General features: G+C 40.5%; 1 protein-coding gene across 1 annotated transcript; it reads right to left on the bottom strand.

The window, feature by feature from the left end:
* Positions 1-11,790: 11,790 nt before the first annotated feature.
* Positions 11,791-18,020, bottom strand: LOC121873924. The gene is made up of 4 exons (XM_042377802.1): positions 17,862-18,020; positions 17,641-17,694; positions 12,779-12,948; positions 11,791-12,220 (listed from the first exon to the last, which is right to left on the bottom strand). The coding sequence occupies exons 1-4, from the start codon at positions 18,018-18,020 to the stop codon at positions 11,791-11,793; spliced, it is 813 nt and encodes a 270-aa protein (XP_042233736.1).
* Positions 18,021-19,185: the final 1,165 nt, after the last annotated feature.

Here is a 19,185-nt window from a genome sequence, read left to right on the forward strand (position 1 = left end):
TTAGAATTGTTAAAACAATGTACCTAGGCTATATAAGATCTCTGATAGATTACCAGCCCTGGTCCTTTGTGACAGGAAAGGCGTTGACAAGCTCGAGAAAATGCAAAATAAAGCCTTCAGAATTTTCCTAGGATGTCCCATGAGCACTAAAGTACTTAATATGAGGAGATAACTAGGTATACCCAGTGTCAAAGATAGAATAATTGAAGTCAACCTCATGATAGCCCTGAGGCTTCTGTGTGGTGATCCTGATGAAATTTTTTCCTTAAAATTGCTAGAATGTATGAACCATGGGACTGGTGAAACTAAATGGATCCAAACTACAGCAACACATATGAAGATGTTTGGACTAGACCACCTGTGCAAAGTTGAAACACAACAGCGCTTCCTGCCACACTGGCGGACAGTTCCCTTCGATATCACAATACCGACATATCCGCCCCAAAAAATAATTATTCAAAGTAGTTATCTCCAACACACTGCCAAAGTGAGAGCTCTTACACATACACGCTCTACAGACTGATGGTAATATCACACAGACCATCTACACTGATGGATCTCTTAACACCACCTATGGAAGGGCTTGAAGTGCTATTGTTGTGACTCAACCTGACGGTAATATATTGAGAAAGGAGTTAGAATTAACAACTGGGCATCCACTCTACAAACTGAATTAGTTGTCATACTCACAGCTATTAAATTCATTGAAACCACTGTCACTGACAGTCTCATCATCACTGACTCTCTATCCTCACTACATGCCCTTGACACCCTCAACTCAAGTTGTCACGCGCTTGTCTCTGAAGCCAGACACAAATATGGGTGCCTTGTTGACCGGGGTGTCAAGGTCAAACTGTTTTGGATCCCCTCTCACATAGGCTGCAAATAACATGACAGAGTTGATGCCCTCGCCAAACTCGCGTCTAACAAAGACTGTTGAATACAATTGGGTCTGTCAAAAAGAACCCTTAAAACTGTAATTAGGAAAGAACTTATTCATGAATTTGACGAAAGTAGACACGTGCAAACAGGCACTAGTCGATGTATCAATTGAAACATGTATATGGAGCAAGTAACAAGATCACTAGATTACAAGATGTTGTAACCGCTAGATTAAGGTTAGGATTTAAGTACCTCTGGCAGTATGCTCCTCAAGTAGATGGCAGATGTAAACAAGACTAAATGGCCACACACTTGAACACTACTTCCTCGACTGTGAAGATAGAACCTTTTAGGGACAGGTCCAAGCACACTGTGTGTGAAATGGCACAACACTTAATCTCCAATGGCAAGATAGCCATCATATTAAAATTGTATCGACTTTTTTGCACTCGGTAACTATATCAGTTCCCATGTATAGAACCAAACACACTTTGTGCTGGAATACTTCTCACGAAAATGTGAATAACAAAGTGTGCGGCCATACATACTGCCTCACACTCCTGTATTCACGCAGTTGTAAAGAAGTTACCCTTTATGTATAGAACTAAGCAAATAATGTAATTGAAATACAGTATAACATTCAGTGCCATAATATCCTGACAAAGGGGGTTAATTATTATGACCCTTTGTAAACCATACTCTGTAATCCTTTTGCGTTACCGCACATAGGATGAGTATGGGGTGCAAAATAAACTAGCCGCTGTAAGCGGCAAAATAAAAAATCAATCATATATCCATTCAACCTATATTTGAAGCTGCTCAGTGTGTTTGAGTTAATGATGTTTGGTAACTTGTTCCACTCATCCACTACTCTATTTCCAAACCATTTTTACCTATCTCGCGCCTAAATCTATATGTCTAATTTAAAACTATTGCTACGAATTAACTCCTGGTTGGATATTTTGAGTGTCTTTATTATATCATTTTTGTTTGGACCTGACTTCTATTTATACACCTCAATCATATCGCCCCTCACTCTACGTCTCTCGAGGGAGTGCAAATTCAGATGTTTTAACCTGTCTCTCTACTCAAGGTTCCTAATGCCCTGGATTACTCTTGTCATTCCCCTCTCAATTCTTTATAGGGATTCTTTAGCCATTCTGTAGTACTGTGACCTGAACTGAACCGCGTAATCTATGTGTGGTGTCAGAAGCACAAGATATAGTTTAAGGAGAACCTCGCTAGTCTTGTAAGTAGCGCTCCTTTGTATAATCCCAAGTACTTTGTTAGCCTTCTTTTCGAGCCAATACACATTGTTGTCTTTGTTTAAGATTCCTACTTATCATTACTCCTGAATCTTTCTCACTGTCAGATTTCTCAATAACAACGTTGTTCATCTTGAGCTGGCCCTTTAACCGTTGATTCTTGATGAGTTAATGGGGCTGGAACCCGACATGGGGTCAATTGGAATTGAATTGGAACTGATATCAATGAATTGATATGAATTAATGTGAATTGATATAAATTGATGTAAAGAATTGATGTGAATTGATAAAATAATATATTATACTGTCATGACTATGACAATAAAGTGCAAGACATTCTTGACCTTCTGACTGTGAAATACAATATGGCAAGCAGTGTTGATCCTACAACAACAGACACTTTCTGAACCACCACAGATGAAGAAGAACAGGTTCTTTGCCCTGGCCAACCGGTCTTCTACACCAAGACCAACTCCATCAGAAACTGAGGTCTCACTCTACCTCAACCAGCCATGTCTACAGGAAGATGGTGAGCCCCTTGGCTACTGGAAGGCTAAGCAACCTGAGTTTACTGTCCTCACCAGGCTTGCAGTAAAGTACCTGGCCATTCCTGCTACATCGGCTCCTGTGGAACGACTGTTCTCCATTGCTGGCAAGCTCTTCAGGCCAGAGAGGTGCAATTTAAGCGATAAAAGATTTGAGCAACTTATGATGATCAGATGCAATCCTCTGTACATTGGACTCATTCATATTTTGTTTATTAATACAAATAATTAAACCATTTGAACTTTTGGTTGGTAAAGAATGTGATTGGTTTGTGTGGTAGAGCATTTTTGAAAAAAAAAGTTAATTTGAAACCTCAAATTTTTATTTCTTTCCATTAGATTAATAGTAGATTAGAATTGATTTTGAATTGAAAAGCATTTGAATTGAATTGAATTGGAATTGAAGATTTCTTTTTTTATGAATGAATTGAATTGGAATTGAAGATTTATTTTTTTACGAATGAATTGAATTGGAATTGATTAAATCAAATTTGTATTCTGAATTGGAATTGAATTGAATTGACAAAAAATAATTGACCGCATCCCTGGCTGGAACATGTAAAAGTACATAGGGATTTAGTAACGAAACCCAACTGTCCTTTCTGTATTTATTAAGAAAATATATTAAATACAGTTCCAAGTGTAAATCACCGTAACTTAATCACCGTAGCCATGAGTGTTAAATGAAGTTTGAGGCTATATTGAATAGCTCTTCTAAAATACGTCCTGCTTGTTTGAGAGAGTGAGTAAGAGTGCTCCAGTATCCGGCTTCTATGTGTTAACCTAACATTCTTAAGGCCGCTCCTTCAAGGAACTTACCCATCACGTAATGTGACCATGTCACCTCATAGCCAGTGGAAAGTTACAGGGGGTGATATGATTATATAAACTCAATGTACTGCCCTGACATTTATATAAAAACTAAGGGGCTAATACATCTCTCCGTCACCACCTTCCGAGCTTCCACGAGGAATTTACTATTCTCGTAGAATACATCTTATATATAAACCTAGCCATGTTACAAACATATGTGTAGACACTAAGCTGGGGTTCTAAACTTAAGTGTCTTACGGGCTAGTATATTATGTACAATGTTCAACTTGGAAGATACTGACTTATAATAAAAAATAAAAAATATCACTGCCAGAATTAACACAATAGTGGGAATGGTTAAACTTGGTAATGCAAATCCCATGCAAATTCAAATGGCAAATGATCTTCTAAATTAGCAAACTATGACTCTTTCAAGTACGAAATAACTTTCACTTTTCTGAGACAATATTCAGTCTACTAATAGTTAAATTAAGGTCTTGAAACAGTGCAATTAAATCTGAAGTAAGATTTAAATTCAATGCAAAATGCTGATGAGAAGGCAAGGTCTTCAACAAACTACAAGTTATTTCACAGTAATCAGGAGCCTTATAATAACCTTTCACAACTAACTGTTTACCACCATCTTGGAACTTTAAAATGATGCTAGTTTCAGCAGGAAGGAAAAAATATTGCACATTATACAGATGCGCATGAAACACAATTTTTATAGAAATTGGCCTTTATTTACATTGTGTTAGCGCTGTGCATACGTTAGTCTGTATGACTGACCATTTCGCATATTCCTATGCGAATACATAGACTGGACATACGTGTAAATATCAATATGACGATTTACACCGTGATAATACCATAGGATCATCCAACGCTAGCAAGGTATATTCTTCATCTATAAGCAAAAGTTCTTTTGATCTATCCAGAGTATACAGTGTGTCATTAAAATACAAAGGGAAGGGTTCCAAATGCCATGCATTAAATTTATATTGCCCTAGCATAGGTATGTGGATAAGAATAGCATTTCGGGTGAGAGTTGACTCCAACAGAGAGTGATAATATTCTACCTCATGATCTGGGAAAATTGTCGTTAAATGATAAGTCAACTTGGCTATTTGTAATACTTCAAGAAGAGTCTTCACAGGCACAAGCTTTGCATCCACTCGACCTAACCCTGCATCCACAATGCTTGCGATTAGTTCATTTTTGTTAGTAATTTTATCTTGAACAGAACTTTTCAAAGCACGCAAATACTCAGAAAAATAAAGGAGCCACTCCAACGTAAGGACTGAATTCATTAACTTATAAAAAACCCTAGATAAATGGTTAGACTCAGAAACCATCGCATTAACTTTTGATTCCAAGGCACTAATTGCATGAAAAGTTTGAGTTATAACACGATTTTGTTTAAAAACAAGTTTCAATGTATAATAAACTTTGTTTGTGTACTGTTTGAAAAGATGTGTCCATACATCATTACCATTCTTGTGTAATAAATCTTTATGGCCCTTTTTAAGACCGCATGCACTAAATCTGCGGTTTGTGCATTAGGCTTCCAAATTTTAAACTTATTGCCTGCTTCTTTGGCGATAATGAGGAATGGACCATAAAATTTGGCTGAAAGCTTAGAGTTCCTTTCAGGTTCTCTCACCATAACAGCATCGCCTATTTCTAACATGACAGGCTTAGCGTATTTATGTTGCTTAAAAATCATTTTCAGCGCGTGACGCTGCTTACTGTTTCTGTACTTGGCCACGAATATCTGTAAAAACGCTGATCTGTTTTGTCGCGAAATCTTCCATATTATAAACAGGGCATAGCTTGTCCGTAAGTACGTCGTAAGGCAGACGGTAGAGCTATTAATCGACTTATTTATAGATGCTGCAACTTGCGGTAACCAATCCTTCCATGCATGTTGCATGTCACACACTATCGGGCGAAGTATCTCTACGATCTTGCGATTAGTTCTCTCGACAAGGCCATTAGCCTGTGGATGATAGGCTGTAATAAAACTTCGTTGTATTCCATATTGTATACAAATTTGTACTACTAGCTGATTCTTGAACTCTAAACCTTTGTCGGAGAGAAGAACCTTGGACGTAGTAAAAGGACATTGAAGATTCATCACTAAGGCATAGGCCACAGATTCGGCTGTTTTATCCTTCAGTGGGACTAAAACTACAAATCTAGAAAAATGATCCACGCACACTAGGACGTACGAGGATTCATGATGACTCCTCGAAAGTTGTAGCAAGTCTATCGCGACTGTGTCCAACGGACGGTCTGGTGTAGGATATTGTAAAATTGGAGCCGGTGACCTTGTAATACCCTTTTGTTAAGCACATGACAAACACTTGGCAACATGTAATTCTATGTCTTTCTTCAGAGTATTCCAAAAATATTTTTTATAATTTCCACAAGGCATTTGTCACGTCCTTGGTGACCTATTTGAGGAACATCGTGGAACAATGTTATAATCGTTTCACACAACGCGTCAGGTACGACTATTTGTGTAACTATACCCTCAGACGTCTTCTTGGATCGATGGAGTATGTTTTGTCGTAATTCAAACTTACTGAGCGGAAGAATTAATTTGGGAGCTTAATTTCCTCTCCCGACTCTAAAGCAAAAATGACTGCAGACCACAATGGATCGCGTCGTTGTTCATCTTCTAATTGTGAAAGAATGTATGTAGATACAGGCATCATTGGTGCAATGTTTCAAGACAAAGCGTCGGCGACCACATTCGCTCTTCCCGGTAAATACCTGAACTCGGTGTTGAATTCTTGAATGGTCCAATACCAGCGTGCGAATCTGCCTGATAGATTTCTGCCACGGAACAGTTCTGTTACTGCCGCATTACCCGTAAAAACAGTTATTTTTTAACCCAAAATGATGTCTTTAAACTTTTTAAGTGCCCAAACAATAGCTAACATCTCTAAATGCGTTACTGAATAACGTGTTTCGGCATCATTAAGTTTACGACTTGCAAAAGCAATTACTCTAAATTTTCCTCTTGAGTCCAACTGCATGAGTACAACTCCGAGTCCTTGTCCAGAGGCGTCAGTACACAGAGTGAAATCTTGAGAGTAATCAGGAAATGCTAAGACAGGTGCATTGGTAAGTGCTGTCTTTAATGCAACAAAGCTCTCTTCGTGTTCTGCATTCCATGCAAAAATTGCATCTTTCCTCAGTAACTTAGTTAAGGGTGACGCTAATGCCGCATACTTTTTAATGAAAGTACGATAATATCCATATAAACCAAGAAAACTACGCACATTATTAACAGATGTAGGACGTGGAAACTGAACAACAGCCTTAACTTTATCATCAACTGTATGAATACCTTCGCCGTCACCTACATGACCAAGAAAATGGATTCTGGATTTTAAAAACTCACATTTAGAAAGTTTAATTTTAAGACCTGCTGTAGAAAGATTTTGAAACACTTCACGCAGTTTGACAAGATGGGTATCGTCATCCTTATTGATTACTATGAGATCAACCAAGTTAGCACAGACTGTTATACCTATCAATCCGGCAAACAGTCAGTGGGGCCAAAAGGACTGTAAAATATCACTCAAGACAGGCATAGGGTACCTATCTGGGATAGAATTTTCATTAACACGCCTAAGATCAATAACTGGGGTTCCAACCGCCATCCTTCTTTGGAACTAAAAACAAAAGGCTATTGAAAGGAGATTTAGAATGTGTGATAACCTTCTCATTCAACATATCCTAAACCATGTCCTGAACTACAGCGTGCTGGCTATGTGGTAGTCGGTAAGCTGGTATGTAGATTGGATTCGTGCCCTCTTTTAAGGATATGTGATGTGAGGTTAGATCTGTGTGCCCCAACTGTTCCCCTGGTAAAGCTACAATATTTCTGTAGTCGGCAAGCAGCTCTAAGAGTCCTGTCTTGCCCTGAGGATGCTCAATCACCTTATCATGTGGTGATATTTGATCTATCCTCTCCTGCCTAGTTTGTTGAGGTGGAGAAAAAATACTACCAATTGGGAATTGCGAAGGCTGTAATTTAACTTTGTTATGATCAACCAGAAAATCACACAAATAACATCCTTCTTTCAATATTCTAAGAGGAAGTCGAATCGTGCTAAATGTTGATTCACACGATAAGCCTTTAATCTTGCACGTTTCCGGTAGACATACAGCATCATTCCCTGTGTACACGTCAGGTAAAACAACAGTGGCTGTAGTGATTTCCTCATTCTGATAGTGGAGAGTGCCTGTTGATACTGAAGGTACAATCTTCCAGATTTTGGTGCTATAATCACGCTGGGAAAGTGAGTCTGTGAGGTCTTGAGCTCGCTTTGACTCGTTATCCGCCTTCCTCTTAATGGGCATGGTGGATGATACTTTCAACCTTACGGAAAGCAACGGTGCAGAATTATGCATAGCATTGTAGGAAACACCATTAATTTTAATAGAATTACTACTTGGACGAACATCTATAAAATTTGTTCTAAGAGTTGGTAGACCTATCAACCCGTCAGCTGGTAAATTAAATTGCTGGACTACATAAAAATCTGCATAAAAGAAAATACCGCGTCAAGAAAAGCTTTGCGGTAAAGTTACCATTCCCACAATATTCAGCTGCATCCCGGAAACTCCTTCGAGACCGGTGTCAGTAGGTCGAAATGAAAAATCTCGGTGAAGTAATCTACGTTCTAACTCCTGATAGGATGCCAAAGCTAATACATTTGCACACGCACCCGTATCAATATCGAGAGCCAACTTGATAGACCCAACTCTCGCCGGAATGGACAACACTTCCGCTTTGTTGAGCGCCGCTATTAACGAGGCTGAGACAGAGGTGCTGTTGGGCGTTGGTACTGATGTACCTATCCTTCTTCGTCCTGGTACCGACGCTGGTCTTCCCCCGACTTCTTGTAATGATAACGACGCGCTGTACGCTGCTGTGTTACCTGGGTTGATCCTGCGTCTATACTCCGAGCTCTTTGCATCGCGGCACAGTCATCTGTGTTGTGAGAGTCAGACTGATGGTACTCACACCACATATCAGCTTTATGGTCTGTTACAGACGTAGTCGTTGCAGTCGCTGTAATATGTTTTGGGTGGTCCATGTCTTTGACGTGCGCCGGTGGTTGGATGTCTCTTTTCTTTATTCTTGACACCACCACGCTGGAGCTGGTAACAAAAGTCCACTGTATGACCTTTCTTCTTACAATAGGTACATACTAAAGTTTGCCTAGCTTTGTTACCTGGGTTGTTAGGAACTCGTTGTTGCATTGGTGTTACAGGCGTAGTTATCCTAGCTAGTGGAGTACGAGCTGACTTGGGAGCAAGTTTATTTGCGTAGTCTATAATAAAATCATTTGGTGCATACTCATGATCCTGTGCACGACAATATTTAGGGTCGCGTACTGCCACAAGAAAACTAATTAGTTCAAGTAATTTCTCATTATTTTCTTTAGACATTTTGTCATCATTATCAAACCAGGGCGACCCACCAGCAATGGCGACACTCTTCATCGGAGTTTCTGCGCGAACCACGCTTGTCAAACGGTCAAGCCACCTTAACAACCAATGTAAATGTCCTTGCTGTGTACCAGACTCAAAAACTCCAACAAGGCCACTGGCGTCCAAATGTTCACTTGCAAAACTACCTTGTGTGATATGAGAGCGACCAAATGATTTCTTCGCATCATCTCCTGTAATCTGAACATTTTTCATGGTATCCTAAAATGCTTTTATAAATGTAGTCACTCAGTATTCATCTTCCCCTGCAAAATCGCTCACCAGATCGCCACGCGGTAACACCTGAATAAAGTTAGAGGGGTTAGTAGACATGCCGGTGTTAGAAGTAGCTTTGAATTCAAATTAATCCTAACTGAGGGATCTGTTAATGGAGGAGATAATAAAAAATTTCTGACACATTGTCTTTCTCGGAAGGAGAAAGGAGAACCTGCCTGTATTCAGGCGGCTGGTATTTATTCAACAGAATCCCTTTGGCATCCCAGAAATCTTAGACCACGATCATGGTAACAGAAAATTGTCTTCTGAAATGCTTGTGGGGCGGGAAAATTCTGGTGTCAATGAGGAATCCAGTTCTCTCTCCAGTCACCAGACGGGAAAGAATGTGGTTGGATCGCCACCGTACAGTTCAAAGAGCTCGCGACATAACATAAGAACAAAAGAATGGAGGAAACTGCAGCGGGCCTATAGGCCCATATTATAGTTCATTTTTATTAATATCCAAAATAAGCACTGCCAAACGATATGACATGTCGTTTTTTGATTGGATGATATGACGGTATGCTCAGTGGAAGTAAATTTTAGCCAATCTGGAGCACTTATGCATCTACAGTATTTGTTTTCTAACTGAAGTTCCCCCCAAATTATATCGTTAATGTATCATCATGGGAAGAATACGGTGATCAATTAAATAAAAATCAGGACTAAACCTAGGGAGAGGAATTTTCATAAAAAAAGTCACGAAGTGGTGCTTAAGATAGGAATGATCTGGGCTATGACAAAAGCAACAAGATGACAGCTTTTTTTTTTTTTTTACGGGATTAGCCCACCAAGGCATAAGTCACTGACCCACATCAGGGCCTGGGGGCGAAAATATAATAATAATAATAATAATAATAATAATAATAATAATAATAATAATAATAATAATAATAATAATAATAATAATAATAATAATAATAATAATAATAATAATGTTACAAGTTAGCAAGTTAACTTAATGTCGGGTCCATCCATAGAGGCCAACTCGTAAAAAAAGTAAGGTAATTTACGAAAGATTCCAGGGGAAAAGGATGAACATTATACACAGGAGGAGTTTTTAATATTTAATAACAATAATGACTAATTGTACAGACAAATCTTAACCGCTAGCCCTACACCAGTGCCGGAACTTTTAATATTTAATAACACTAATTATTGATAATAACGACAAATCCTAACCGCTAACCCTACACCAGTGCCCTAACTAAACAAATAAATAGCCTAACTAGATACAAACTAAAACATGGGGACAAGAGCAAAGAGGAGCCAGAGAAAAACTTAAGCCATTTACTTCTCTCTGCGATGAATGTTATGGTACGTGGGATGATTAAGGCGGTCACTTGAAGCGCAGGAGCCCGGGGAAGGTAGAGGTCCTTAGGGCGAGCCAGTATTCCACAACAGAGGATGAGAGTGTCCTGCTTTTCAGGGTGAGATACAGGTCCCTCGTCACCTTGGTGGCTCACGGGAGAGCCTAGAGTGTTGTTAATTGCCGACCACTAGATGGCGTTGACCCAGGTTCCAGGCGCCAAGGTGATACTGTTACCGACCCCTAGATAGCGTTGACCCAGACAGAGGGACGTTACACCCCCCCCCCCCCTTCCAAGTCCTCATAGGATTGACAAAGGAGGACAGCCGCCGTTGATCAGCCCGAAGCCTCGGATGAGGAGATTATATGGTTGTACTTGTAGCGCCCACAGAACGATACGTTGGTTGTGATTTTGCATGGTGGAGATGAATATTAATGGGTTGTGGTCAGTGTAGACTGTGGTTTGTTCCGGGTTATGGTGGAGGTAACATTCAAATCTCTATATGGCCAAGACTAGTGATAAGGCTTCATTCTCGATGGTTGAATACCCCCGTTTATGTCTCTTGAGTTTTGATGAAAAGTAGGCTACAGGGTGCAATATTTCGCTGGTAGGGTCTTGTAGGAGGACTGCACCAACTCCGACTTCGCTGGCATCAATCTGGAGGCTAAAGGGTCGTAAGTGGTCAGCAGTCCTCGGGACAGACTGGGAGAATAGGAACAGTTTGAGGTGTTCAAAAGCCCTATCTACCGTCCGTGCCCTGGCGCCTCTCCTGTGTAGCAAGACATCACCTGCCGGCGCCAAGTGAGGAAGCTACCTTGACCTCCCCCCCCTGAGAATGGATCATTGGTTTACGGAACCTTCCACCTGGCCATCGCCGTAGGAAATATTTCTGTTCATTGTTTGATTCTCGTAATTGTTTGACTCCCTTAATTGTTTGACTCCATTAATTCTTTGACTCCCGTAATTCTTTGACTCCCGTAATTCTTTGACTCCCGTAATTGTTTGCCTCCATTAATTGTTATTTGATATTTATGTGAGTGGTGTCAGTTTTTGTGTTATTTTCATAGTAAAGAGATGTCAATCTCTAACGGTTGTTTGTTATCCCTCGGAAAACCATGGTTCTTGACTTTCCTCTTATAAAATCCTGATTAGGCTGGCAAGGGACTTCTATCCCTAAGTCCCAGGCCTTTACACAGGTGTCCATAGGAATGGCGTTTTGGGACTATTCAGCTTAGTTAAGGGGGCAGCGACGGTGGAAAAATTGCTGCAGAACCTACTGTAGTAGCCAACCATTCCCCAAAACCTCATAAGAGCTTTCCTGGTGGCAGGTGAATGGGAAGCCTGGATGGCTTCAACATTTGCAGTCTTATTTCGCACCAGTCGCTGGCCAACTAAATGTCCCACGTATACAACAGTGGCCATCCCGAATGTTGATTTGGCCAAATTAATGGTGAATCTAGTCCCCTGTAGTCGATCCAAGAGAGCGTTGAGACTGGTAAGGTGTTCTCCCCAGCTGTCGGCGGTGACCACTAGATCGTCTAGATAAGCAGCATTCCCCTCAAGATCTTGAATAGTGTAGCTAAACACTCGCTGGAAGGTAGCAGGAGCATTAATCATCCTAAATAACATAATAGTGTATTGATATAAACCAAAAGGGGTAGTAAAGGCAGAGGTGGTTTTGGCTTTCTCTGTTAACCCTACTTGGTAGTAACCATTTAACAAGTCAATCGTACTAATATATTTAGATTGTCCAATGTTATCTATCAGATCCTTCATCAGAGGAAGAGGGGAAGAATCGGGGACAGTTACTTTATTGACTTTACGGTAATCTGTACATAGTCTGCTACTTCCATCAGGTTTAGGGGTTAACAAGCAGAGTGAAGCCCAGGATGAAACACTGCGTTCTGCATGATTGTTTTATGGGCTCAACAACTTGGTTAATAAATGGTGACGTCATGCTGGAGAAAATTGCAAAACCCGGGGAGGTCATCAGTGATTCTGGGGTATGAGAATAACAAATGTCTTAAGTCGTCTCTCTGTGTTTGAGGTTACGTGTCAAAGTAAGAGTCAAGATTACCGAGGATGTCGCGGTTTTTAGGGTTTCCATTAGGGAGAGGAAGATTGGGCTCTTCATCTTAGTCAAATACTCTAGAAAATTAAAGTGACTGTCTCTGACTCTTGGACCAAACTAGTATTACACATGGCACTGGGAATTGCATTTTGACCCTCTGCGGAGTCTTCCTCTCGCTTCCTCTCAACATAAACTTTCATGAGATTGATATGGACCAGTAGTGAATCTTTCCGCCGGTCAGAAGTGTTGACGATATAATATACAAAATTGAGTTTCTGGGAACAATATTTTTTTTAGCATGGATTTTAATGTTTGGTGAAACCGTTCCAGGCAGCCTTGGGTTTGGGGGTGGTATGCCGATGAGGTCATTTGTGTGATGTTTAAATCATTTAAGACTTGTTGGAACAGATAGCTAGTAAAGTTGGTGCCTTGATCAGATTGAATTTATTTTGGTATCCCAGCTGATGTAAATAGATTTAGTAAACACTTAATGATATTTTTTGATGTAATATTTCTCAAAGGATAAGCTTCAGTATACATAGTAGAGGTACACAATATAGTAAGTAAATATTGTTTACCTATTTTGGTTTCAGACAAGGGGCCAACACAGTCTATGACTATTTTCTCAAATGGTTCTGTCACTACAGAGATTGGTTTAAGAGGGGCTGGTGGAATTTTTTCATTAGGTTTCCCTACCATTTGACATACATTGCATGATTTAACAAAATCAGTAACATCTCGTTTAAGTCCAGGCCAGTAAAAGTGTGAGAGTAATTTCTTATAGGTTTTCAGGATTCCTATATTCCAAATAATCCATCATGAGCCAGTTCGATCAGGGTTTGACGAGCAGATTGGGGTATAACAACTTACGGACTTCAGCTCATGAATCCAATTGTTTTAATTCTCTATTCCTGTATGCCCGCATCAAGATACACCTTCATGAACGTAGAAACAAGGGGTTTTATTTATAGCTTTGTCCTCCTGAGCAATGTATCTGATTTGGCTAGGGAAGGACCTGTAGTTTGGGCTTCTATTAAATTATCTTTAGAGATGGCTTTAGACTAAATTTCTTCAATAGCTGACAAGGTTGATGGTGGGGTAGTAGACTTTTGGGACCTAGTTACAGCACAAGCAGGAAAAATGTGAGGTTAAGTTAGAGCTAGCTTCTTGGTGGAACTTTGAGACAAAGGGGCGTCAACCACTTTTACGTTAGGAACTACCCATTTTCCCGCTAGGACATTGCCCAATAGTAAGTGTAATCCCTTAATTGGAAAAGACTTTTCTGACAGGTACTTATATTTTTCCTTTTAGAAGATCACAATTTAGGTAAACTCTAGCCAAATTGTATGGATGACAAGACGAGAGATCCTCTATTAGAATCTTCTCCCCAGTACAGGAAGTATGTATGTCAGGGAGGGCGCTATCTCTAAGAATGCTTTGCGCAGCTGCTGTGTCCCTTGAGGATAGTGATGGGGTAGTAGGGTGTGTCATAGGAGGGAAGATCAGCTAAAACTAATGGCCCATCACTTTTTTGGTAGATTTTCGTGTATATAAACAGAAAATAATTTCAGTTTCAATATTTTGCAACCTTTTGCTAGGTAAATTTTAGCGTGAAATTTATCGAAAATCTAACGTACAGCTGCATTAGTGCATTACAATTAAATAGTGAACATTGCTTTCTGACTTCATTCTTTAACAACCCAACTAACAATATTTTTTTCTGTTTCAGATTCTGATGCATTTATAAGTTGATAATATTTGCGATGGCTGCTTGTGTCAGGACGAGGAACCAAAAATCCAGCCATCTCAGTCACTATCTTGGGTCTGGGAGAGAGCTCCTGAAGTCGGAGTTGCCTACATTGAGGAGATGCTTTGAGATACGGTGTTTTAATCAGGCAAATCAGTGAAAAGAACCAAAGAACTTACACAAACAAAGACATTGCCAGTGATATGACCAAAGCTGTCTTGGCACAGTACACTCTGGCTAACGCTCAGTTCAAGCCTCCAGTCATAACAAGTCAGAAGAAGATTAGTGAGAGACTGCTAGCCAGTTGGGAAAAGGCAAGAGATATCTCTCTTGGGAGAGGATAACTTGCAGTTAAGGACAGCTTTGCCAAGCAACTGGACCAGTTATTTGACATAATTACTTGCACGTGCCCAATTGTTCTCTGTCCTGAGTTTGGATGCGATCGTGACTGTAAATCCGAGGCCCACATCTCGTGTATTTGCAAGCGTGAACTGAAGATTCATGTGATCGAACTGGCATTTGTCAAAGCACAGAGAGAGAAGACTGGCAGTATAGGAGCTCTCATGATTTCTAGCCAAGATATTCCGGAGTGCAAGAGACAGGAGGCTGCCACAGAGAGACAGAAGAGGAGAAGAGTTGCCGAGGAAAAGAGACTTGAGAAGGCCCAGGGTGAGGTAAAAAAGGCCGATGATTGGAGTCAAGCTGATTCAGAGTTTAATGACTTCCCCATGGCTGATCCGAGTGCTGACCAGGAGAATGGTGACTTTGTCCCTAACCCAGAAAATAATGATCCCAAACCTTCCAGGCATAAGATTCGAAATAGGAAAGATATCCGAGCATAGCTCTGGCCAGCATGCGACACCACACTGGTCTCAGAGAAACTGCAGAGATAGCAACAGCTGCCTGGATTGACGGTGGTTTGATAACACCTGATGATGTTCACCTGGTGATAGATCATATCAAAGTAAGGAGAGCTCAGGAGAAACTTGCTGCAAATTCCAGAAGAGGAGCTTGGATAAGGGATAAGAGAAATGGAATCAATTGTTTGTTCTTTGATGGGAGAAGGGATGACACTAAAGTGTTCATGAAAGTTGGAGATTCTGACAAGTTGTTCCCTGCCATGGTGAAGGAGGAACACTACTCCTGCTGTAGTGAACCAGGAGGGAAGTATTTGTGGCATTTCACTCCAGAGAAAGATGACATCAGGAAACCAGCTGAGATAGTGGCAGATAACATTGTGAACTGGCTCAGAGAGAGGAACGTAGACCAGACCCTGCAGGCCATTGAGGACAGCACCAACACGAACACAGGGTGGGCAAGGGGGGGTCACAGTGGATAGATGAAGATTGGGAGGAAGCTGGTCTGGATTGTTTGTGACCCTCCACACCAACGAGTTGCCACTCAGACATCTGATCCAGGAGCTGATGGCAAGACTTTTTCAAACAACAGATGGTCTGGTCCTCTTGGCAAGATGCTGACCTTGCCACTGGAGTTAGAAATAAATCCGAGCTTTTGAAAAAATCACAGTTGGCCCTCCACTCGTTGAGCTTGCACATACTGTCATTAACGACCTGAGTACTGACCAGTACTATGGTTACATGATTTGCAGTGCCATCAAAACTGGGGTCATGCCTGATAGACTTGCTTGCCTGCAGATAGGTCCAGCCTCACATTCTAGGTGGCTCACAACGGCTCTCAGGTTCTGCAGAATTTGGGTCGCTCATCACAAACTGAAAGGGAACCAGCTTCACAACCTGAGACTTATTGTCCAATTCATCGTGAGTGTCTACTTGCCAAATTGGTTCAACACCAAGGTCAAGTCATCGTTCTCCGAAGGTCCGAGGCATGTTCTCTTCCAGCTTGAGCTCCTGAGGAGTCAGCCAAGGAAGGTTGTTCAGATTGTGGAGCAGACTGTGAGGAGATCTTTCCTGGTATGCTCATCCAGGCAGTTCTGCAGACAATGCTCTGCAGGCAGGATGAGGAGGAGAGAAGAGTGGCAGTCAAAAAGATCTTGGATATGAGACTTTATAGAGGAGGATCTGGGCATGTGAATCAGTTGGTGGCGATTCCTTCAGGTCAGGAGAAGACTCCCTGAGATCAATCTAGGTGTAAGACCTCACTGATCCTCATAGATCTGGATAACATCCAGGCTGGCAGTGAGCCCCCCTCTTACCTACCCAGCCTCACCAATGTTCAAGTCAGAGCTTTCCTGGACAACCCCATGCATGTCCCTGCTTGGCCCTCGCACACCCAGAGTATAGAGCGTTGTGTACAGCAAGTGAGCGAGGCCAGCAGTCACGTGTACAGCCAGGAGAGGAGGGAAGGCTACATCCTAGCTCAGGTGGTCAGCAGGGAGGTGATGAGTAGAAACAAGCAAGAAAGACATGTTCTCTATGGTGTGCAGCAACACCGGGTCGTAGTAGTAAAACCGGTTTTTGTATTTGATGATTTTGTTTTCTAAAGGAATATTAAATTTAATAAATGTGTCAAGATCATTCGTTTCACTATTCTGGATCATTTTCATCCTAATAAATTAACCTGATACATTTACTTTACTTTAAATAAGCTATTTAGTGGTGTTGGTAAAAGGGTGGGAATACTGAATTTTCATAAGATTTCAAGTTAAAATTTACATAGCAAAAATGAAAACTTTTCAAATCTGAAGATATCACATGATTCTGCACATAGAACTACATCATTAATACCATGGGCCGATTTTTCAAACTCAAAAAAAAAAAATTCGCCTCCGTATGACACATCCTAATGGGGTAGGCTCTAGTATTTTTTGACAATGAAATGGTACCTTGGAACTCGTAGTCCTTGAAGAGATCTTGTTGGGAGGTATATGTTAACACTAGGAACAGGCTTTTTAAATTTATCGTCTGGCCTAAATATTGAAGTGGTTTTTGAAGGGGTAGCAGAAGTTTTCATTTTGGATGTTTACAAAACTGGATGGTATGGCCGGGTCTTTTACAATATGAGCACAATTTAAGTTGGCATATAAACATCTTGGTTACCATCCCCAAAGACACGGCTTTCACTAGAGGATGACTGTGCATATTGAAAAGTGCTACGCCCTCTGCGATTCAGTGACCCCACCAGCAGAGAGAAGGCATCATCTTTCTGGGCTGCCTTAGATTGTTTTCCCTCGCTCCTCAACATGCTTTAAAATATTGAATGGTAATTTCTCTTTCCATTCTTCCACCACGATGAGATTTACGAGGTCATCGAATGTGTTAGTGTTGGTGGCCTCAATCCACTTGAGAATCTTTGTCTGTACCCATCAGGAGTAATAAAGTAAGCATCAAGAATACACTTTTCTACGTTCTGGAAGCCTTTTTGAATATCAAGACTGTTAAAAACTCTGTACGCTTTCCCAGTCAATTTAGGGGCTAACATGGACACCCAATGTTCGGCGGGTTAATCGTTGTCAGTGGCTACATTTTCAAAAGACACAAATGATCCATCTACGTCAGACTCGTCAAAGGGCAGAACAAGAGCCGATTCTCGAGCAGGATGGGAAGCAATTTGTTTTTCGTGGACACTTATCTGTGTAACAACTAATTGTCTAAGCTGCACTTCATTTTCTAACTGTTTCATTCTCAGTTCGGTTTCAGCTCTTACCTTGAGTGCTTCTTTCTCGGTCTCAGCTCTTACCTTGACTGCTTTGTTCTCATTCTCAGCTTTTAACTTCAGTTCTTTTTTTTTTTTAATTCAAATACCATTCGGAGTCTTTCTAGCTCTAGGGAGTCGACATTTCTTGTATCTAATGATTCAGAGGTGTGGGGGTGTACAAGGATTTCATAATTATCCTCATGAACGAAGGGAGGGCTCATAGGTGTTAAATGATCAGCACCTTTTCCCTCAATGATGTCTTTAGACACTAGACCTTCTATGACCACATTATGTAGAACTTCTTTAGTTACGTTACTTGAAAAAGGGATTGAAAATAGCGAGCAATGGCAATCTAGAAATTTTTCTTTATGTCTTGACCTTGTAATTGATCTCCGTTAAATTTAGCAGCGGCCAAGGTGTACACAGACAGTAATAAGTAATATCAGCAAAACTTAAAAAAAAGGTGTTAAATATACAAGTATGATTTGATTCCAACCTAAATGGAATAAATGGTAAGTATCACAAAGCAGGTAAATGATAAGAACATGAAGGTAGGATGATAACTAGAATAATCCTCGGGGTAGTACCTAGTTATGCCCGAATTACGATATTCACGAGTGTGGACACCTGGATTTAAAGACAGAAGAGGAGGATTACGGCATTGACATTTAATTGAATTGAAACGGTTTATTTAGCCAGAAAATGTAGATACAGAGTGGATAATAATAACAATATTAACATGGCTGAGCCAGTTGAGAACCTGAGCTCTCTTTGAGGCACCTGATATATATTATACATTTATCCAAAGGAAGTATTATGTAACATTTAGTATCATCTGGAATAATACAATAGCATGGTGGTAATAATAACATCTCATAATGTTACCACGGTTATCATTTCAATAGTTATTTATATTATTTATTTATTATTTTATTTTTTATTTAATTTATTTATTTATTTATACATACGGGAAAATGGAAACAACGGAGTACCTTAGCTTGCCCTATTCAAGACATCTTCAGAGGCAACTGGATTACATGGACAGAGAGAGGCTTAAATATACAGGGTGACCTAAAAACATGAGGTCAGGTCATAATGATGACATCCACTAATCCCCACACCAACACACACGTAGAGGAGCTTAAGAGGA

The sequence above is a fragment of the Homarus americanus genome, unplaced genomic scaffold, assembly GCF_018991925.1.
Source record: "Homarus americanus isolate GMGI-L3 unplaced genomic scaffold, GMGI_Hamer_2.0 scaffold25827, whole genome shotgun sequence".
In the NCBI taxonomy this organism is placed as follows: domain Eukaryota; kingdom Metazoa; phylum Arthropoda; class Malacostraca; order Decapoda; family Nephropidae; genus Homarus; species Homarus americanus.

What these genes read in the sequence shown, in the direction of transcription:
- LOC121873924 (XM_042377802.1), bottom strand. Translation starts at nt 18,020, where the DNA reads ATGAAACAGTTAGAAAATGAAGTGCAGCTTAGACAATTAGTTGTTACA. An exon ending in CATTTGTGTCTTTTGAAAAT is followed by an intron (nt 17,695 to 17,861) that starts GTAGCCACTGAC and finishes TGATGGGTACAG; the next exon opens with ACAAAGATTCTCAAGTGGAT. An exon ending in AATACTAGTTTGGTCCAAGA is followed by an intron (nt 12,221 to 12,778) that starts GTCAGAGACAGT and finishes TATGTTATTTAG; the next exon opens with GATGATTAATGCTCCTGCTA.